General features: G+C 47.6%; 1 protein-coding gene across 1 annotated transcript in view; it reads left to right on the top strand.

Moving 5' to 3' along the window:
• Positions 1-18,127, top strand: part of CUX2 (cut like homeobox 2) — a 47,881-nt gene extending 29,754 nt beyond the window's left edge. Inside the window, exons 7-21 of the mRNA XM_066609837.1 lie at positions 1,262-1,328; positions 2,740-2,788; positions 2,906-3,010; positions 3,859-4,050; positions 4,606-4,664; positions 5,648-5,696; positions 5,811-5,910; positions 6,196-6,855; positions 7,638-7,739; positions 10,010-10,788; positions 11,730-11,899; positions 13,997-14,262; positions 15,505-15,693; positions 16,344-16,617; positions 17,226-18,127. Coding sequence (XP_066465934.1) covers positions 1,262-1,328; positions 2,740-2,788; positions 2,906-3,010; positions 3,859-4,050; positions 4,606-4,664; positions 5,648-5,696; positions 5,811-5,910; positions 6,196-6,855; positions 7,638-7,739; positions 10,010-10,788; positions 11,730-11,899; positions 13,997-14,262; positions 15,505-15,693; positions 16,344-16,617; positions 17,226-18,036 — 3,872 coding nt within the window. The 3' untranslated portion in view covers positions 18,037-18,127. The remainder of the gene's footprint in view (positions 1-1,261; positions 1,329-2,739; positions 2,789-2,905; positions 3,011-3,858; positions 4,051-4,605; positions 4,665-5,647; positions 5,697-5,810; positions 5,911-6,195; positions 6,856-7,637; positions 7,740-10,009; positions 10,789-11,729; positions 11,900-13,996; positions 14,263-15,504; positions 15,694-16,343; positions 16,618-17,225) is intronic.
• Positions 18,128-18,582: the final 455 nt, after the last annotated feature.

Genomic DNA, 18,582 nt, shown 5'->3' with positions numbered 1-18,582 from the left:
TTTCCCCAGTTAAAACTAAGAACTGCCTCTCACTGAGGGGGCAAGCCTGTGTCTAGGGTATACCACTTCAGATTGCAAGTAGGGGCTGAAGTGGAGCTGAATGCTCCATGATACTCCCCACTTCCAAAGTGGCTGAAAATTAAAAAAGCAAGCAAACAAACTAGCATGTCAAGGTTTAAAACTGACACCTAGGTTTCTTGATGCAGGGAATGATTTTGTGCAAAATCAGGGAGGAATGTGCAAATCACAGAGCAGTCCGATGTGGTAGTGTCTAGACATGAATTCACCATCTCACTGAGAACAAGGCCTAAACCTTGATACACGTCTCTCCCTTCCCTTTCCTGGGACAGACAGCTGTCAAAATTTAAATCTTGTGTCTCTTAATTTGGGGCGCTTCTGACCTGTTTTTCAACCAAAACTATTTGTTTCCAAAGAAGCTTGCAGCTAAAATCCATCAAAGTATGTTTAACAAAATGACAACATTTAAGAAAAATTTGAAACCATCAGAATGAAAGCTAAAAATCAAGAGGATGCTGTAAGCTCTTCAGGGCAGAGACTTGTCCTTTGGCCGACAATATTCTGTGAAAACTCTATTGACAATGATATCATGTTAGCAAATCAACCAATCCCAAAAAATCTTCGCTAATAAATTGTATGAGATTTGGCCTATTGATTCATCTGTTAAATCTAAATAAATGCTCATATGAGAAAAAAAGACAAGGATGCTCTCTCTTCCTTTTTAGATGCTTTGCGCCTCTTCCTTGTGGCAAGGTGTAGAAAGGTGTTCCCCCCCCCCTTTGCTCTTTCACAGCAGGGAATGCTGCTTCTGAGGTGGTATTTATCACCTGTATTTTTGCTTGTACTGTATTAAAATTAGAAATCTGCTGCCTGCTTAATTTTAGTGACTAAAAAGAAAAGTTTATTCTAACCACTGAATTGACTAAACATTTTAGGCCCACCCCAGCCCCCAATCCTCCTCCTCCTGCAGCACCCTCCCCCAATCTGCCACCCAAAGTCAGGAGCAATGTGCACCTCTCAGCCCTCCAGGAGATCCCAGCCACAGCATGCTCCATTTGTGCGGAGATCTGGTGTACTGCAGAAGTACACATGACCAGAGAGTGGTGTGCAGGGCATGGCCTTCACGGTACATCATCCTGCTGCGCTTCAGAGCAAGCATGACTGATCGGCTTCCAATGGCAGCACCTGTTTTTCTTACCTACTGTTGTCTTGTTTTGTCTCTCCCCCACCCCTTGCTGATCAGCACTGAAGGCAACACAGACGGAGCTGGTTGACTTGCGCTGTAAATACGATGAAGAGGCAGCTTCCAAGTAAGTCTGCTTGCGCCACTTGGTGCCTTTCTTGGTTTTAAAGCCATTTGGAGGAATTCTGCACAGGTTCGGATCAGTGCAAAAGGACCTGCATAAATAGGTCTGTCATACTAGCAATTTAGCACAGGTGCGCGTGCAACATAGTGGCTAAGAGAGCAAGCTATGAATCAGGAAGTCTTGGGTTCAAATTAAGCACTAAGTTGTGGAGCACTAAGTTGCAGAGCCAGGTGTTCACCTCCATTTTGCTCCCACCACCTGGAATGGCTCTGAAGGGGAGCGAGAGGGGCCGCTTGCACACCGTGGTGAGGCTCCCTGCAAAACTTAGTGCTTTGCACCCCCTTAGCTACGCCGCTGTGTACTCCCAGAAACATTTGCTTCTTTTTTCTGGGAGATCCTCGGGGAGGACAATTATGTTTCAGAGACTTCATTAAACGTGCTCTTGCTGCATGTATTTTTGTTGGTTGCATGCCACTTTGCCTTTTTCATAATAAGGCAGGGCTATCTTTACCTACTCTTCCCCCCCCCCCCCGGCTTCCTTTTTCTGGCAGGCACCAACCATGAAAGACTGCCAAAACGTGGAGGGATTTTTTTCCAGCTGTTCTGAGCGTTATGCTGTTCTTGCTGATGCTCGGTCCCAGACGCAGCCCCAAATTTCTCCTTCCTCTTATGCAACCAAGTCAGAATGCGTAATCATATCGCACAAAGACAGATGCTATTTAATCACGGCATTTGCTTGGCACCGGGCAGCAAATAATGTCGCCTTTGATCACAATTGTAGCTGCCATGCATGGATTGAGGGTCATGTGGCAAGTTCCCTATCCCTGTTGGCAATAATTTGCTGGCCAGCCAAATGTGCTTGAGACTAGAGAGGATGACAGATCAGAAGCATTGTACGTCCGCCTTTGCACCATGCACTGATCCTCTCATCGGGCAAGGTGGTTTTTTCCCCAACAGACCTTAACAAGTGTTGAAATGATGGGAGGGAAGCAATTACTTGACTGTAACTATTCCCCAGTTGACAAATGACCTCAGCAAAGAGAGGGGAGAGCGTAGTCTGGAAATATATGAACAGAAGAAATGGCCTCCTACAGAGTCAGGCCCTGAGTCTGTCCAGCCCAATTTTGTGTCCTCTGACTGGCAGAGACTCTCCAGGATTTCAGGCGCTCCACCTCCTCCTCACCTGCTACACGAGATCCATTAACTGCAGATGCCAGAGGTTAAACCTGGGACCAGAGGCGTCACCAGGTGATGTTGTCTTTGGCGGCTGGATCCAGGCCGCCAGCCAACTGTTCCTGGCACTGGAGGCTTCCTTACCACCCCACACATTCCCACCAGCAGAAGCGGCTCCCTGCTTTAGCTGCATTTGCATCCCAGCTTATCCTAACCAGTTGTATTTCATTTGCTGCCCCAGGACAGATGAAGTGGCCATGATCATGACGAACCTGGAGAAAGCCAATCAGGTATGAATGAGGGGGCCGGGAATCACTAGTGAGCTCAAGCAGAGAGTGTGGGGAAAACATCTGTGAGGCCTCATTCCTCATTCTTGGCCTTGTCCTGCCTCTTTCTTTCCCTTGCAGAGAGCTGAGACTGCCCAGAGGGAGGTGGAAAGCCTGCGGGAACAGCTTGCATCAGTGAACAGTTCCCTTCGCTTGGCCTGTTGTTCGCCACAAGGACCCAGTGGGGTGAGGACAAGAAGGAGACGTCCATCAGCCCTTAGCCAATTGGAAATGCAACCTAAGCAAGCTGGCCTAGCTGGGTCTAATTGCTAAAAGGCAATGGAGAGTTCTAGTGCATTGAGGATTTGAATTGAGAGCCTCTGGCATCTGAGGCTGGGGTGTATCCTTGTGAACCACCTGGGACTGTGCATGTGTTCAGGCCCCAGAGCCCTCTTCTGTTCAGAAGGGACTAGGGACATGCAACATCAGTGTTTGGCAGGCAATAAGAAGCTTTTGGATTGGCCAGGCTTGGTACAAATACCAAGAGCTTGACCTTCTGTCCTTGCTTGGTCAATACAACAGGGTTGGTAGAGGTACTAGTTCAAGCCTCTAGGACCAAAGTCAGGGACAGCTTCCCGCATGGCTGTTTTGACACTGTGTGTATGTGTGCATGTTCACAGATTAAATGTAAGAAGAGCCCTGCTGGATCAAATCAAAGGTCCGTTAGTCCAGTATCCTGCTTCCTACAGTGTCCCCCAGATGCCTTTGGAAGTCCACAAGGAGGGCCTGAGTTCAATGGCCATCTCTTGCTCTGACTCCTTGGCAATTCCTCCACTTTCTACACACCTACTTCTTTGTGTAAAAGCTCCCACTACATGCTGAGAGCAGCACAAAGTAGAAGGAAACATGAAGCAGATATGGCTGTTTTCCAGGGTATTTACCCCACAAGACCTGTGGAAGACCAGAACATACCCAAGACCTCGCCCCTCCCCAAATCCTGTTGCCATTTTCTGGGCTTCCACTGAGTTCCCTGATGCTTTAACCAGAGAGTTTGATGTTGCTTTAATTCCCACCTTGAATCTCATCTTTTGCAGGACAAGGTGAATTACTCGCTCTGCCCAGGGCCGCGGCTGGAGGCAGCACTGGCTGCCAAGGACAGGGAAATCCTCCGGCTTCTCAAAGAGATCCAGCATTTGCAAAACTCTTTGCAAGAGCTGGAAGAGTCTTCAGCCAATCAGATTGCAGACCTTGAGCGGCAGTTGGCAGCCAAGAACGAGGCTATAGAAGTACGTGATGAAGGGTTTAGCCAATGGGTTTCCCCAGAGGTTTCGTATTGGGTGGGGTGAAGTTGTATCCCCATACCTCCCCAGTATATCTTTTCAAGATTCAGATACCTTTTCTTTGTGCTCCAGGATTATCAGGCCCCACAGGGGATAGAGGCTGTGGGATAGAGGGGCCTATAAATTGGGCCCATAGCCCAGGTTTCCCCAGAACCTTCCACCTTGGGTAATTTTCTACTGGTCAGCAGCAGATGGTCTGATTTTTTTTAATTTGTTGCCCAGTTAATCAAGAACACCTGTTTAATCAACCAAAAAGTTATTCATCAATTAATCTAACTAGCCAGTTGACTAAATTTGTCATTTAGTTATCTAGCCATGTAATTGTTTCAGTGTTGGTAACTGGGGCTTGAGCACCATTTCAGTTGAGGATGAGATTTAAATGGGTCTTGAGCAAGGCTAATTGTGTGCTGAATTGTACTCATTGTCATTGCCTCTGATTAGTTTCAGGCCATAACATCCATCTCTGATTTAGAATTCTTGTTTGTCCCCCCCCCCCCCCAGAAGCTGGAAGAAAAACTACGAGCCCAATCAGATTATGAGGAGATCAAGACAGAACTGAGGTAAGGTCCCTCTGTTCTGGTGAGTGCCTGTGCCTTCTCTTCTACAGCTTCAAATTTTTGGGCACAAGAAAACAAGATCTGCAGTCATGTCTTCGTGAACCTGGTGCCTCTGTGTCCTTTTTGTTTCCAAACGTTTAGCCTTGGGACAGCCAGGCTGCAGTGCATTTCTCAGCCCTGTCACTGGATCAAGTAACAACAGCTGCATCCAGCCACATCTCCTAGCTTGTGGATTTAGGAGTATTGCTGCACATCTCTGGAGGTCACCATCACAACCTGCCCCAAGCAGGACTGTCATATCACATAAGATTTGTCCTCTTGATGACAGTGTAGTGGGGGGAGAAGCTTTGCCCTTGTCTTGTCAGTGCTGGCTGTGGGTTCTTGAGCATCTGCCTTTCAAAGCTTGTGAACTTTTCAGACTTTTAAAGAACTGGGACCACTTCACAAAGTCCCCACTGACATGTAGATGGCACCGATTGAGACACGCTCTTGAGCTTACCTGGGAATTGAACCCGGAGTCTCTCACACTTGAAATTAGTATTATAATTCTCTGTATGCCTGAAAACCTATGGCGAGGCTCCAACCTCATAGTGGCAAAACCAGGGTTTACGTTAACCGTTGTTTCCTCTGTTGAGGAGAGAGCTGTGCTGTGGCTCTGCATCTGCTGTAAAAGAAGAATTCAAGGCAGGCAAGGAGGGACAGAGAACTTTTCCTCAGTTTGGCATACTGGGAGTTGGGCAGCAATGTTGGCTCCTCTTCCTCTGAATTGCAGTGCTTTGTTTATAGATGTTTATAGATAGCCGCCCTGGGTCCCTTTTTGGGAGAAGGGCGGGATAAAAATAAAGTTTTATTATTATTTATTATTATGTGCAGCCCTCCAGTTTGGAGACTGCTGGCTTAGAGGGCCAAGCCTACCTGTCCATTGAGGAACTGGTGTCTGCGCTCTGCAACTCCATCCCTAACGCTGCCCTTTTTTCCCATTGCAGCATCCTGAAAGCGATGAAGCTGGCCTCCTCCAATTGCAGCCTTTCCCAGGCAAGTCCCCATAGCATGAAGAACTGCTCCCGCCATTGCAAAACCTCTGCCTTTTTTGAGAAGCATTTTCCAAGCCTTGCTCTTCTTTCCCCTCCCTCATTTTAATGTTTTTAGAGCATATCCAAACCCAGTGATGCGTTGCTTCTGGGAAAAGATGCCTTCTGTCCGTCTCAGAAGTACCTGCTGGAGAAACCAGGCCTCGTACCCAGTCCCGGTAGGTTGGAGAGAGGTATTGGACGTATTTCTGTGAAGGTCCCTGTTGGCCTTTTGGGGAATGGGAACAGTTTTCCTTAGAAGAATGCTTTCCTACTGTAGGAACTGGACAAAAAATGTGGCTCAGGCACCCACCAGTCTAACTGTTACAGTGAGTTCTCTGGCAACTATGTTGGTTCCTTTGAGGGCAGAGAACTGAGAAATGCTGCGGCTTCCAAATAATACTGATCCTTTTAGGGGAGCTATAGTTGGTTTGTGTATCTCTTCCTTTCTCTTTGGTCTCTAGAGGAGGATCCCTCGGAGGACGAGTCAGTGAAGGACTCCATGGGCACGGACCAGTCCTACCCTTCCCCTCAGCAGCTCCCACACACGCCCAGGGATGACTCCGCCTCCCCCTCTCTCCTGCAGCCTCTTCTGGGCCCCTCTGTGGCTCAGGAAGTACCAAGGACCTTCTCTCTGTCGCCCTTTCCTAGCCTGGGAACTGCTGAACGGAGACCAGTGGACTCCCTTCTCCCCAAACAGATGGGGCCTCCAGCATACAAGAGTGAGACCAGTGGCATGGTGGCATTCCCCTCCACCTTTTATGCTGCCAAAGGGGCACTGTTGCCAGGCAACCCTGGCCCAGCCACCCCTGCCAACGAGGCAAGCCCACCCAGTGATCAATCAGAAGGCAGCAATTCCAGTTCCGCTGACGAGGAGCAGGTAGATACAGCTGAGATTGCTTTCCAAGTAAAGGAGCAGCTCCTCAAGCACAACATTGGCCAACGCGTCTTTGGGCATTATGTCCTGGGTTTATCTCAGGGCTCCGTCAGCGAGATTCTGGCGAGACCGAAGCCTTGGCGCAAGCTGACCGTCAAGGGGAAAGAGCCGTTCATCAAGATGAAGCAGTTCCTCTCTGACGAGCAGAACGTCTTGGCTCTGAGGACGATTCAAGTGCGGCAGAGAGGTGAGTGCACCAGCAGGGTGCTGATGCCAGGGTGGATGTGGTTTGGGGTTTTTCCTTTGGGCCTAGAAGAGGGGCACAAAGAGCTGCTGCTGCTGCTTCAGGTGTCATTCTGCCCAGTCTTGAACAGTGAGAAGGTTGGGAGAAGAACTCAGAGACTGTGCCATCTTTCTTTTCAGTCCCTTAGTGAAAAAATGTGTGTGTGTGATGCCACATACACATATGAAAGGGTCTTCCAGCATGCAGAGCACACCCCCCATCCTCAAGTGGTTTTGCCCTGGGTCAAAGGAACAGTTTTAGTGCCCTGGTAAACCCAGATACGCACACTGTGAGGCTGGGACTTCATAGCTCCTGCTGTTCAGGGATTGGCTTCCTTGGGGAGGTCAGCTGACAGAACGATCAAGCAGACTGCCATTTCAGTGCCCATGAGCTACTGAGCTTCGTCTGCTGGGTATGTCTGCAGGGCAAACAGAGCACTAGTGTCACTGAATGCCAGAGCCTGACCACTGGGAGCCCCAGTTTGATCCAGCCTCTTTCAGATTCCCCCATTTTGGACCTGAGTGACAGCTGGCTCATGTGGCTTTGCCTTCTATTCCTTCCATTCATTCTTTCACCAGCCACAGCTGCACAGAGGCAAAACCTGGCAGCCAGATCCTGATCTTCAATGGCAAGAGACATTGCCTTCAAATATAATCTTCTCAAACGCCATGTGCTGCTGTCAGTAAATACTTCTGGTAGAAAATGGAGGCAAGTGACAGTGTATGGTGTTCTGCTTCTTTGATCAGGTAGCATTACACCGAGGATTAGAACACCGGAAACTGGCTCTGATGATGCAATCAAGAGCATCCTTGAGCAAGCCAAGAAGGAGATTGAGTCACAGAAAGGAGGTAAGGGCATTCCTGCACTTTGGAGCCTGTTGAGGAATTTAAGAGTATAAGACTGTTGCTCAGAATTCTGGATAAGCGTACTGTGAATCTGCTTCTCTGCTTTGGCAGTGTTGTCCAGGTCAGGGTCAAAAATATGGAATTCCGGATATAGAAACTGAAATGCTGGCAGAGTTAAGTTTTGAGAATAATCCATTCTGTATTTGGAGTGTATATATTTGGAGTATATATTGGGGGCTGGGGGATAAGAATAGGCCCTCTGTTTGGCTGTACTTGTCGTAAGAGGCGACTAAACAGCCACCGAGTAAATGGGACTTGTTAGCCTGGGAAGGCAGCTCATCTGAGAGAAGGAAAACTCTGATCCCAAACCTCCACTGCCTTGTGGCTACATCCAGTTATGGAAAAGGCTTCAGGAGTCAACCTTGAGGCAAGATCCAGAGCCGGAGCCCCTGAGGCAGTTCATGGCTGAACACAGTCACATTCTGGCAACTCCTGCGACGCCACTGGAACCAACCGTATTGGCCTCTGCCTTTCCATTGGACCATTTCAGTGACGTGGAGAGGGGGGATTTGCTGCATGGGTAACAGTCTATCCTCCATATCTACTTTACCCAGGCTTTGCGCACTGGAGAGGACACTCTGTTCCAGGACCACTATTCAGAGCGCGATACTATAGTCTTCCGAGACTGAAGGATGCCAACAACATATTTGGAGTACTTGGCTTCTTTATGATGTCATTAAACAAATGTCTAGGCCAGTTTTCTGTCCTGTTAATGGAACCACCAATAATATAACCATCAAACAATATTAAAACTCATTTTTAAACTCAGCGCCAATAAAAATAAAACCGTGCAACAGAGAGCAGACACAGAAACAACATCAGCAATCTATAGAACTAGAAGAATTCTGAGAAAGGCTAAACAAAGCAAAAAATGTAATTTGTCAAGTTGAAATTAGTGTGGTGTATACTGCCCTCTGCTGGTCTCTTCCATGTAGGAATATTCAGTAACTTCTGAATAACCTCTGCTCATTCTAGGTCAGGGGTGCCCAAACCCTAGGGCCACTTGCAGCCCTCAAGGCCTCTTAATGCGGCCCTCAGGGAGCCCCCAGTCTCCAATGAGCCTCTGGCCCTCCAGAGATTTGTTGGAGCCCACACTGGCCCGACACAACTGCTCTCAGCATGAGAGCAACTGTTTGACGTCTTGCATGAGCTGTGGGATGAGGGCTCCCTCCACTGCTTGCTGTTTTTCATCTGTGACGCAACAGTGGCAGTGAAGGAAAGGCCAGCCTTGCTTTGTACAAGGCCTTTTATAGGCCTTGATCTATTGCAAGTCCTTCATTCATTCATTCATATAAGTTCATATTTAATATATTCATTTATGTAAATTTATTCAAATTTTAAATGTAAATTAATTAATTCTTTTTCCCCCCCGGCCCCCAACACAGTGTCAGAGAGATTATGTGGCCCTCCTGCCAAAAACTTTGGACACCCCTGTTCTAGGTCTAGAACAAGGGAAATGTTCTGATTGCATGAGAACAGTGAAAGACAGTGTTGTCTAGTAGGTACAGTGCTGGATGAAACTGAAAAAAACTGGTCATGACTCACTCTTAGGCCCATGAGTTCAGTTCCTAGTTTCCTTTCAGCGTGATGTGGTTGTTTTAAGAGTGGAATTGCCAATCTAAACTGAGCCCATCGTTCTCAATAGACAGCTTGCAGTCAGATTTTGGGGTGTTTTGTGAGGGGCCTGGTGAGCTAAATCAGCCTTGCTTTTTTCTCTTCCTTCTCTTTCCACAGCACCACTCGGAACTCCCATAAGAATACATAGTATGTAAAGATGTGGTGTTGCACAAAATGGGGGTGGAGGGGGGGGAAATGGTGTCTGCTTGGAAAGGTACTCATGTCATCATATCCTGCAGGGTGTGTTTTGCCACCATGCCCAGATTTTCCCCTTTGCCCTCCAGAAGTGCCAGAGAAATTCCACACTCTGTTTTCAATGTGTGCAAATGGGGCAGCGAAAACGGGACAGTCATCTCTCTCAGTTCCAGATCGACCTTTTTAGTACGGCTTCATTCCAATTCGGATCTGGCCCACGGGCCATCGGCCATCTCTGCCCCGAGAGGTCCCGAACCGCCACACCTCGATGCTAAGTGGCATGGAGCAAGCAGGTGGCAAGGAGGGGGTGGGCGTTGACATTTCCTTTGGGATTGCTCAGCTGAGCTCTAGCGGCCTCTTGCTTTCCTGCCTCATCCGTGTTTTTGGGTGTTCTTTGTCAGGTGACAGCAAGAGCTGCACAGTGCCTCAGGCCGTCACCAATGGCACTAGCACCAGCAACTCAGAGGACGCCATCAAGAGCATCCTGGAGCAGGCCCGCCGGGAGATGCAGGCTCAACAACAAGCCCTGCTGGAGATAGAGTCAGGCGGCACCAGCCGGACTGTTGCCACGCCGCCTGCAGAATGCTCTGCCCTGTCAGCCGTCAGCCAAAACATTGTCCAGGCCTACATCAAGCAGGAGGAGGGGATGCTGGGCCCAAACACCAGTGGCGGCACAGCACAGATGCCCCTGACGGTGCTGTCTCCTGCTGCCTTTGTGCAAAGCATCATCCGCAAAGTCAAGTCCGAAATTGGAGACGCCGGCTCCTATTTTGACCAGCACTGGGCATCTGAAAGGAGTGTGCTGAGCCGCCCGTACACCTCAGTGTCCCCCTCCCTCTCCTCCTCCTCCAGCTACTCCAGCATGGCAAATGGGCGTGTGTGGCCACGGGGCGAGCTTGGCGATGCCATTCCAAACGAGGAGGATTTTCCGACCTCTGAGGATGAGCCCCACAGGCTAGAGGTCAAATCGGAGGCTGCTGGCTCAGAGCCCCAGGGCACCGGACGTCTCTCATATTACCCATCTTACGTGCCAAGGAACCTCAAGCCTACTGTCCCACCCCTGACTCCAGAGCAGTACGAGATGTACATGTACAGGGAGGTAGACACTTTGGAACTGACACGGCAGGTCAAGGAGAAGCTGGCCAAGAATGGGATCTGCCAGCGCATCTTTGGGGAAAAGGTACCTCAGCAGCAAAGGGTCAGCGTTGCTGGAAAAGTCTGTGGTGTACCCCCGAGTGAAAGGAGAATTGGAGAGAGTGTGCAAGAGAATGTGATTGTGTGCATGTGTCTGTGCGAGGGAGTATTCACATGCACACCCACATGTGCAAAGGACTGTGTGTGTGCATTTTAGGTGTGCATGAAAGGAAAATACTCAAGGGGATGAGGGCATACCGTGAAGTAACAGGAATACAATAATATTATGTCCAGATGCAAGGGAGGGCACCAGGATGAGGTCTCTTGTGATCAGGTGTGCTCCCTGGGGCATTTGGTGGGCCGCTGTGAGACACAGGAAGCTGGACTGGTTGGGCTTTTGGCCTGATCCACTGGGGCTCTCCTTATGTCTGCTCATGGCATGAATACTTGGCTCCCTTGTAACAATGTAACAAGAAAGACTTTTCCTGACATGGAATGGTGGGAAAGGACTTCCCCTGCTTTGATTTTCACCTTGTCAGGCTGCTGTTCAAGGCCTGAAAGCAGGGCCATGGCAAGCCTTATCCCCCTGGGTTTGGTTTTCCTCTCTGCTCCCTCTACCCCCGGTTCTGTCAGAGCCATCCGTGTTTGTTTTTCCATTACTGTTCCATCCTCTCCCCGCTCAGTTTGCTCAGAGAATAACTGAGCCTGCCTCCTCCCGTGAGAGGCTTTTGACGATGTTGGCTTTTCTGGATCATCGCTATATTCCTCTCCCCCCCCCCTCACGAAAAACCCCCTCAATTGTTTTTGACTGCATGGCCTTCTTGGGGTTATAATTCTGTTACCCAAAATTCCCTCGGAATCTCAAGTGCACCTAAGAATGTCCTCCGTGTTCTGAGTAAGTCTCTTTTTCCCTTGTGAAGTGATAGTGGTGGTGTTTTAAGGGCCAGGCTGTGTGTGAACCAAGTCCCTCTTTCCTGTATGTTGCAGGTGCTGGGGTTGTCGCAAGGGAGTGTGAGCGACATGCTGTCCAGGCCCAAGCCGTGGAGCAAGTTAACCCAAAAAGGAAGGGAGCCTTTCATCCGGATGCAGCTGTGGCTGACGGATCAGTTAGGCCAAGGGATTAACCAGCAGACCAACCCACCTCACAGTAGGTTGCTGCTGACCATTGCCTGAGGGTCAAGCTCAAATGCCAAGTCCAGTTCTCTCAGCTCCAGCTTTACCCAGTTGCTCTAGCCTTGGAAGCCTTCCATACTGTAATATCTCTCAAGGTCACAAGGGAAGGCAGTAGCGTTTGTTGCCAGGATAGCTTCTGGGGCCTGCTTTCTCTTACGGTTCTGTCAGGGCATCAGAGCCCTTCAGGGCCTGTTGGTGCTGTGTAACAGAATGAGGTGGCAATCTGGAATGTTCCTCTCCTGGCAGGTATTGCATTTTGAATGGTCCCTTTTATTTAAAAAGAATAAGAACTAAAACAGGAGCAGGAGTGCTGAACTTCAGCCTCCTTTCCTGGTCAACTAGATTTCTTTTTGCTGGGAGCTTTTTGTGTTGTTTTTTTTCTCTCTTGGAGGAATACTTAAAAAATGGTTTTGCCTCTTTGGTTTCTTTGCTATTTGCTACTGTTCTGTCTTTGTTGTTAGACGTTTTGATAGTTTTAACTATTTTCTTTATTACTGGTATCTTTTAACACAAAGCAGGCCAATTTTCTTTTTTTCCTGCTCAAAAAGAGTTATATAAATGATTATTTATATGTATAATTTTGGCATACTTAGGGAGTTCCCAGAGTACATAGAAATTACTCCCTAATTTGGGGGTGGTCTGTTTTGCTTTCCTATTGCGAGGCACACAGTCTCCCTGAGTTTGCTACTAGTATATATGATGCTAAAAGTACATTTTAATCACCTGCAGATGCATCATCCTGAAAGGAACATAACAAGAAAGGAAGCTGAATGGGGGGGGGGAATTATTTTGAAGAGGAGAAATTTGGGCTCAGTTTTATTCACCCCAAATACTCCTTGTTTCTGTCTCAATTTGACTCCTGAGAAACACACATCCGGCTCAACAAAGAAACAAGTCAAGTTCTCCTCCCTGCACCGATGTGTGTGTCTGTGCGTGCACACAAAGTGCTGCCTTTTTGAAAAGAAGCCTCTTTACATCTTTCCCAGGCTAGCTGTTTTGACACATCCGCCTCTCTTCCCAACCTCCTTAATTAGTATGTTCGACAAGATAAGGCTGTTGCGCATCTCCTTTAAATGGTTCTGTGAAAAGAGTGTTTTCAAAACTTGACGGCGGAGAAAGATAGAGAGATGGAAAGCTCAACAAAATATATATTTTGCCAATTTTTTGCTACTTTGGCTCCACGCCTACAATTTTAATGTTCCTTTGGGCTGTGCAAAACAAATCAAGATTAATTGTGCTCTCCCGCCTCCCCACCCCCCATGAGATGTTCCCCCTCTCCCAGCTTCCTTTCACACCATTCCACCATGCTGGCCCAACCTCGGGCCACTCCACCCTAACTGGGAATGGTGTAATAACACTGGAATGGCTTGTGCTGATTCTCATTGAAAAAAATATTGGCAATGTATTGATTTATTTCCATGGGAGATGTTTTTATTCTGCCTTTTCACTACAGTAGCCCTCAAGGCTGTTAATTCAGCATTTTGTTTTAAAAATTTAATCCGCAAAAGCCCATTTGAGTAGGACAGTGTTTACTGCCCCCCTATAAGCGGGCAGCAAAGGAGCCAAGCCTATCTTTGGTACCCACCCACCATATGTCAGGTGGAGAGGGAGCCAGAGACAGGCCTCAGAAAATGAAGTTTCCAATCAGGTCATACGGAGAGAGGTGATTATTCAGATATTTGAATCCCAGACCACATAGGGTTTTAAACAGTCCTGCAGTTAGTTGCACTGGGGCAGAGTTCTGCACTGGGGCCCACTTGTTGCTCCCACCTGCCCCTATGCGTCATGGGGCACCAACACTGTCACTAATACTGAAGGTCCAGGAGGATCAACCAGATGGGCTCTCATGCTCCCAGTTCAGCTGCCCCTGGTGCCACTCCTTTGAGGGTCAGAGTTAGTGCCTTGAACTGGGTCTGGCAGCATATTGACAACCACTACAGGCTTGTAACTGCAAGAAAGACAAAACAAGCACAGACCCCATAAGCCAGCCCCTAGGTGATTTAAGCCTCACATGCGGATCTATCCAGGGTTGCTTGATTTCTTCCCCCGCCGCCCACTGCCTTTTTTGTGTTTACAGCCAGTCCTGGAGAAACACAGTCTTCTCCCTCCCCACCACCCAGTCCATCAGAGCAAGAGAAAAGTCCCCCAGAGCCTTTGAGTCTCAGCCTGGAAAGCAGCAAAGAAAACCAGCAGCCAGAGAGCAGGTCAGGCACTTCGCTGAGCGGGAAGATGTGCGCCAACAACCAGGCACCCGTGGGCATCCAGGAGATTGTGGCCATGTCACCAGAGCTGGACACATACTCCATTACTAAGAAAGTCAAGGAGGTCTTAACGGATAACAACCTTGGTACGGATACTTGGGGAGGGACCCAGTGGCCTCTAGCAATGTGGAAGTGGGGCTGGGGAGTGGGGGGGGGGGAATCTGCAGTCTACCTTATTATGTGGATGGAGGCCAGGATGTGATTTTAGCCACAGATCTTAGATCAGGGCAGCCAAACTACAATGCCAGGAAACCGGTATAACGGCCTGTGATATGAATGAACGTGTGCTTTGTAGGCTGTGTTCGTTTTCTGGCTTGAAAATAGTGGGAAGTGGTTAGTGATTCAAAAACAAACTACTTAGAAACTACACAGAAAACGGGGTCCAATTCAAAAATATATGGGGTCTTTTCCATAGAGATGCAGTGGCTAGAGCAGCACCATTCTGTCCCTCGTACAGAATCATTACAATGGTGGTGACCCTGTTTTCTGGCATTGAGCTCACAGGAAAGATTGCTAGTGTGGCGAGGGTGCTAGAAAGTGGAAAAAGGAATGCTAGCATGCTGGGGCTACACCCATAAAAGAGTGCTGCAAGGAAGAGGTAGTTGCCACTGTTTTGGCTAATATATGTTTAATAGTACATTACCCTGTAGCTCCTGTTGATTCCAAGGGTTTATATCAAAAGCTGTGCATATCCTGTGATCCTTTAGAAACTGAGAATGTTTTAGCTGCTGAAAACTGCTGAGACTTTCTGAGAATCAGTCTTTTGTTTTTAGCAAAGTAAGTTTCTAGACCTTGTGTGTCTGAAACTGTGTAGATATAAGTAACTTCTGGCATAACCTCAGAAGCCAGAAAGGTAATTGAATAAGAATTTTTTTAGGGGATTGGTTTTCAATGCCTTGTAGGTTGCCTTGCTTCTGCCCCACCCCGTAAATCCCTCAAAAAGCAAACCCCTCACCAATCATGCAAAATAAGAGGATACATGCACACTGGCATGATTTATGTAGGTCACAGATTCTTCCATGTCCTGGCACAGATTTCAGACTGCCTTGGTACAGTATTGTAATTTGCTTTAGCATGGAGAACACCCAGCTCTAATTATATCCCAGACTGCACTGGGTAATTCCTCGAGGAGCACATTGAAGAGGCTACGAGCAATGCCACAGGTCTGTAAGGTCTGGGCTCCTGTTGCCTCCAAGTTCACAGAATGTATTGAAAGAGCCCCTAATTGTGAATATAGTACCTTTTTGACTGAAAACCCCCAGTGTTGTGGTAAGCTTAGCACTGACGGCACACTCTGCTCTCACCTAGCAACTTGTCTTTCCTGCTAGGTCAGCGGCTTTTTGGAGAGAGTATTCTAGGTCTTACCCAGGGATCCGTCTCTGACCTGCTTTCAAGGCCCAAGCCGTGGCACAAACTGAGCCTTAAGGGGAGGGAGCCGTTTGTCCGCATGCAGCTCTGGCTGAACGATCCACATAATGTTGAGAAACTTCGGGATATGAAGAAATTGGAGAAGAAAGGTGAGGTCTGTGTAGGAGCTACTTTTGCTCCTGTTTCAGTACCGTAAAACCAGGCATGTATAGTAGTCAAAAGAGGAGCAGAGCTCTGGGACATTTTTACAGCATAAAAGTGCTGTAAAGCACTTATTTGCGCTTATTAACAACAACAAAAAAGCATCGGGTTCCACAGGAGACAAGTATGAGAAGTATGGGGTGAAATGAGCTAGATTAGGGGTGTCAAACATTTCATACTGAGGGCCAAATAGCACTCATGATGCCTGCTGAAGGCCAGAAGTGATGTCATTAGGCAGGAAGTGATGTCATTAAACAGGTCATAACCAAAAAGAAGCACTTTTTTTAACTTAGGAACTCATTAGCTGTAAATGACAGAAGATAAAATATATCTTGATCGTATTTCAAGATATGGAAGAGCCCAATTTTCATGTGGGCTGCCCTTTCAGCAGTAATACCTCAGCACTGCTCAGCAGCTGAGAGCCTGAGGGCTGGATAGAAAACTTCCATGGGCTTTATCCAGATCCCAGACCTTATGTTTGACACCCCTGAGCTAGATCTTCAAATCCAGTGCAAATGCGTCTCCCACACCAAGAGCAAAAGGCACCTGGTGCTTGTATCTAAAGTACTTGCCCCTTTTCTTTCTTTTCTGCCTCTAGCATATCTGAAGCGCCGCTACGGACTGATCAGTGCTGGCTCAGACAGTGAGTCTCCAAATACACACTCAGAATGCCCCAGTCCAAGCCTCCAGTCGCAAGATCTCAGCCTTCTGCAGATCAAGAAGCCGAGGGTAGTCTTGGCTCCAGAAGAGAAGGAGGCCTTGAAGAAAGCTTATCAGTTGGAACCATACCCTTCCCAGCAGACCATTGAGCTGCTGTCTTTCCAGCTGAACCTCAAGACCAACACCGTGATCAACTGGTTCCATAATTACAGGTACGGACCAATTAAATTCATTATTTCTTTGCCATTTTAAAACATTCACCTGGGTTGCTTTTACTTTAAAACTCATTCACTACAGCAGAGTTTTTGCTCTTTTTAGCTCCACCTGCCGATAATTTAAAAATTACTGTCTGGGGCATTGCAGAGTAGTTTAGTGCTGTCACTCTAATGCAGTCCAAATGCAGTCACAGAAACTGCTGGACAAAGGGTTACTGTCCAGTACCCTTTCTGGACAGGTTGCTGTCCAGTACACATTTACCCAGGAGTAAGCCCCATTGAACTCACTGGGACTGACTTCTGAATGTACACACCTTAACAGCTAATAGCCCTTGTAAATTGTCAAATAGCTTGAAGTCTTTATTTTCATTTGCCCTCACAGTAACCTAATGAAATAACCCTCTGTAATGCTCATTTTGCATTTAAGGCACTCTGGCTGAAAGTGGAGCCCCAGTTCACATAATGACTCATTAGCAGGGGTGGGACTTGGACTCAAGACCTCCACAGCCTAATTCCAGCATTCTGTCACCCAGAACCTACCGCCTCTCCTCCTTGCTAATGAAATCTGCTGTAATGAAATGCACTGATTAGCCTTTCATTTGCAGGTCCCGGATGCGCCGGGAGATGCTTGTGGAAGGGGCTCAGGATGAAACAGACTTGGAGCAGAGTATGACCCCAGCCGGAAGCTCACTCAAGGGACCAGAGCCTCGGAGTCCTGACTCGGAAGGAGAGGACAGGAAACCCACCTTCAGAGATGCTGAGTGTCAGGGGGAAAGTGAGTCATCCGTCCAGATCAAGGAGGAGCAGGTAGAGGCGGTTGAGAAGCATGACTGTTCAGATCAACGGGACTCCAGTAGCCTCCATGAGGAGGTGGAGCCTATACCCAGGTCCATCCTCAAAGAAGAGCAGGTGGAAGCAGCCTGTACAGGAGGCCTAAATGAGGCTCCCAGCCTTGTGTGGGGTGGTGCCCCACACAGTAAAACGCATGCCTCTGGGGCTCCTGATTATTGCTCTTTGCATAACCCCATGGAGTCGGGCCACGGCGAGAAGCCTCACCCCGACCCCATTAGTTTTAAATCCACTTCCGAATCCTCTCGGTGCAGCTTAGAGGTCTCTCTGAACTCTCCTTCTGCCGCCTCTTCTCCGGGCCTCATGATGTCCGTCTCTCCTGTTCCCTCCTCTTCTGCCCCCATCTCCCCGCTGCCACCCAATGCCACGGCTGCCAAAGTGCAGAGTCCAAGTCCTGCCACAGATATGGGCTGTGTGCCCCAGAATGCCAAACAATCAGCGACGACAGAGTACAAACAGAGTACAAACAATCAGCGACGACATGAGAAGATGGCCAACCTCAACAGCATTATTCACAGGCTGGAAAGAGCTGCCAACCGAGAAGAGACCTTGGAATGGGAATTCTGAGGGACCAAGTTATTAATTTTTTTTTAATTAAACCACCCAAATAAGGTTCTGATTCTAAATTCTGTGGAACATGCTGATGAAGCAGGGAATCCTCGTGGATTGTATATAGAAAGAGCTATATATATATAAATATACATATATATATATATATTTTATTAATTTCATCATATGCTGAAGAAGAGGCAGAAAACCAACTCCATGTGGTTGAAAAAGAATAATTAATGGCTACCCTGTTGCTCCTTTTTTAAAAACTCGTGGCAGGAAGATAAAACCAACGTTTTGGTTTTAAATGTGAAAACAAAAACTGGGGACACTTTTAGAAGAAAAAAATATAAAATAATATTTATAGACCTCTTTTAGATATTTTAATAAAAGGAAACTTTGGAATTTATAAACAGCCCAAGCTGCTTTGATATTTAAAAAAAAAAAAAAAGATAGCTATAAACTGTATCAGTTGTGTCATTAAATGTCCACTGAAAGTCTTGTAGTTTGCCACTGGATGAGATTAAAATTTAAACAATTCTAACCCAGACTCATTGATCAAAG

The sequence above is a fragment of the Tiliqua scincoides genome, chromosome 14 (genome assembly GCF_035046505.1).
Source record: "Tiliqua scincoides isolate rTilSci1 chromosome 14, rTilSci1.hap2, whole genome shotgun sequence".
Lineage (NCBI taxonomy): Eukaryota > Metazoa > Chordata > Lepidosauria > Squamata > Scincidae > Tiliqua > Tiliqua scincoides.
Note: the sequence above shows the minus strand (reverse complement) of the source record. Positions and strands in the feature narration are given on the sequence as shown.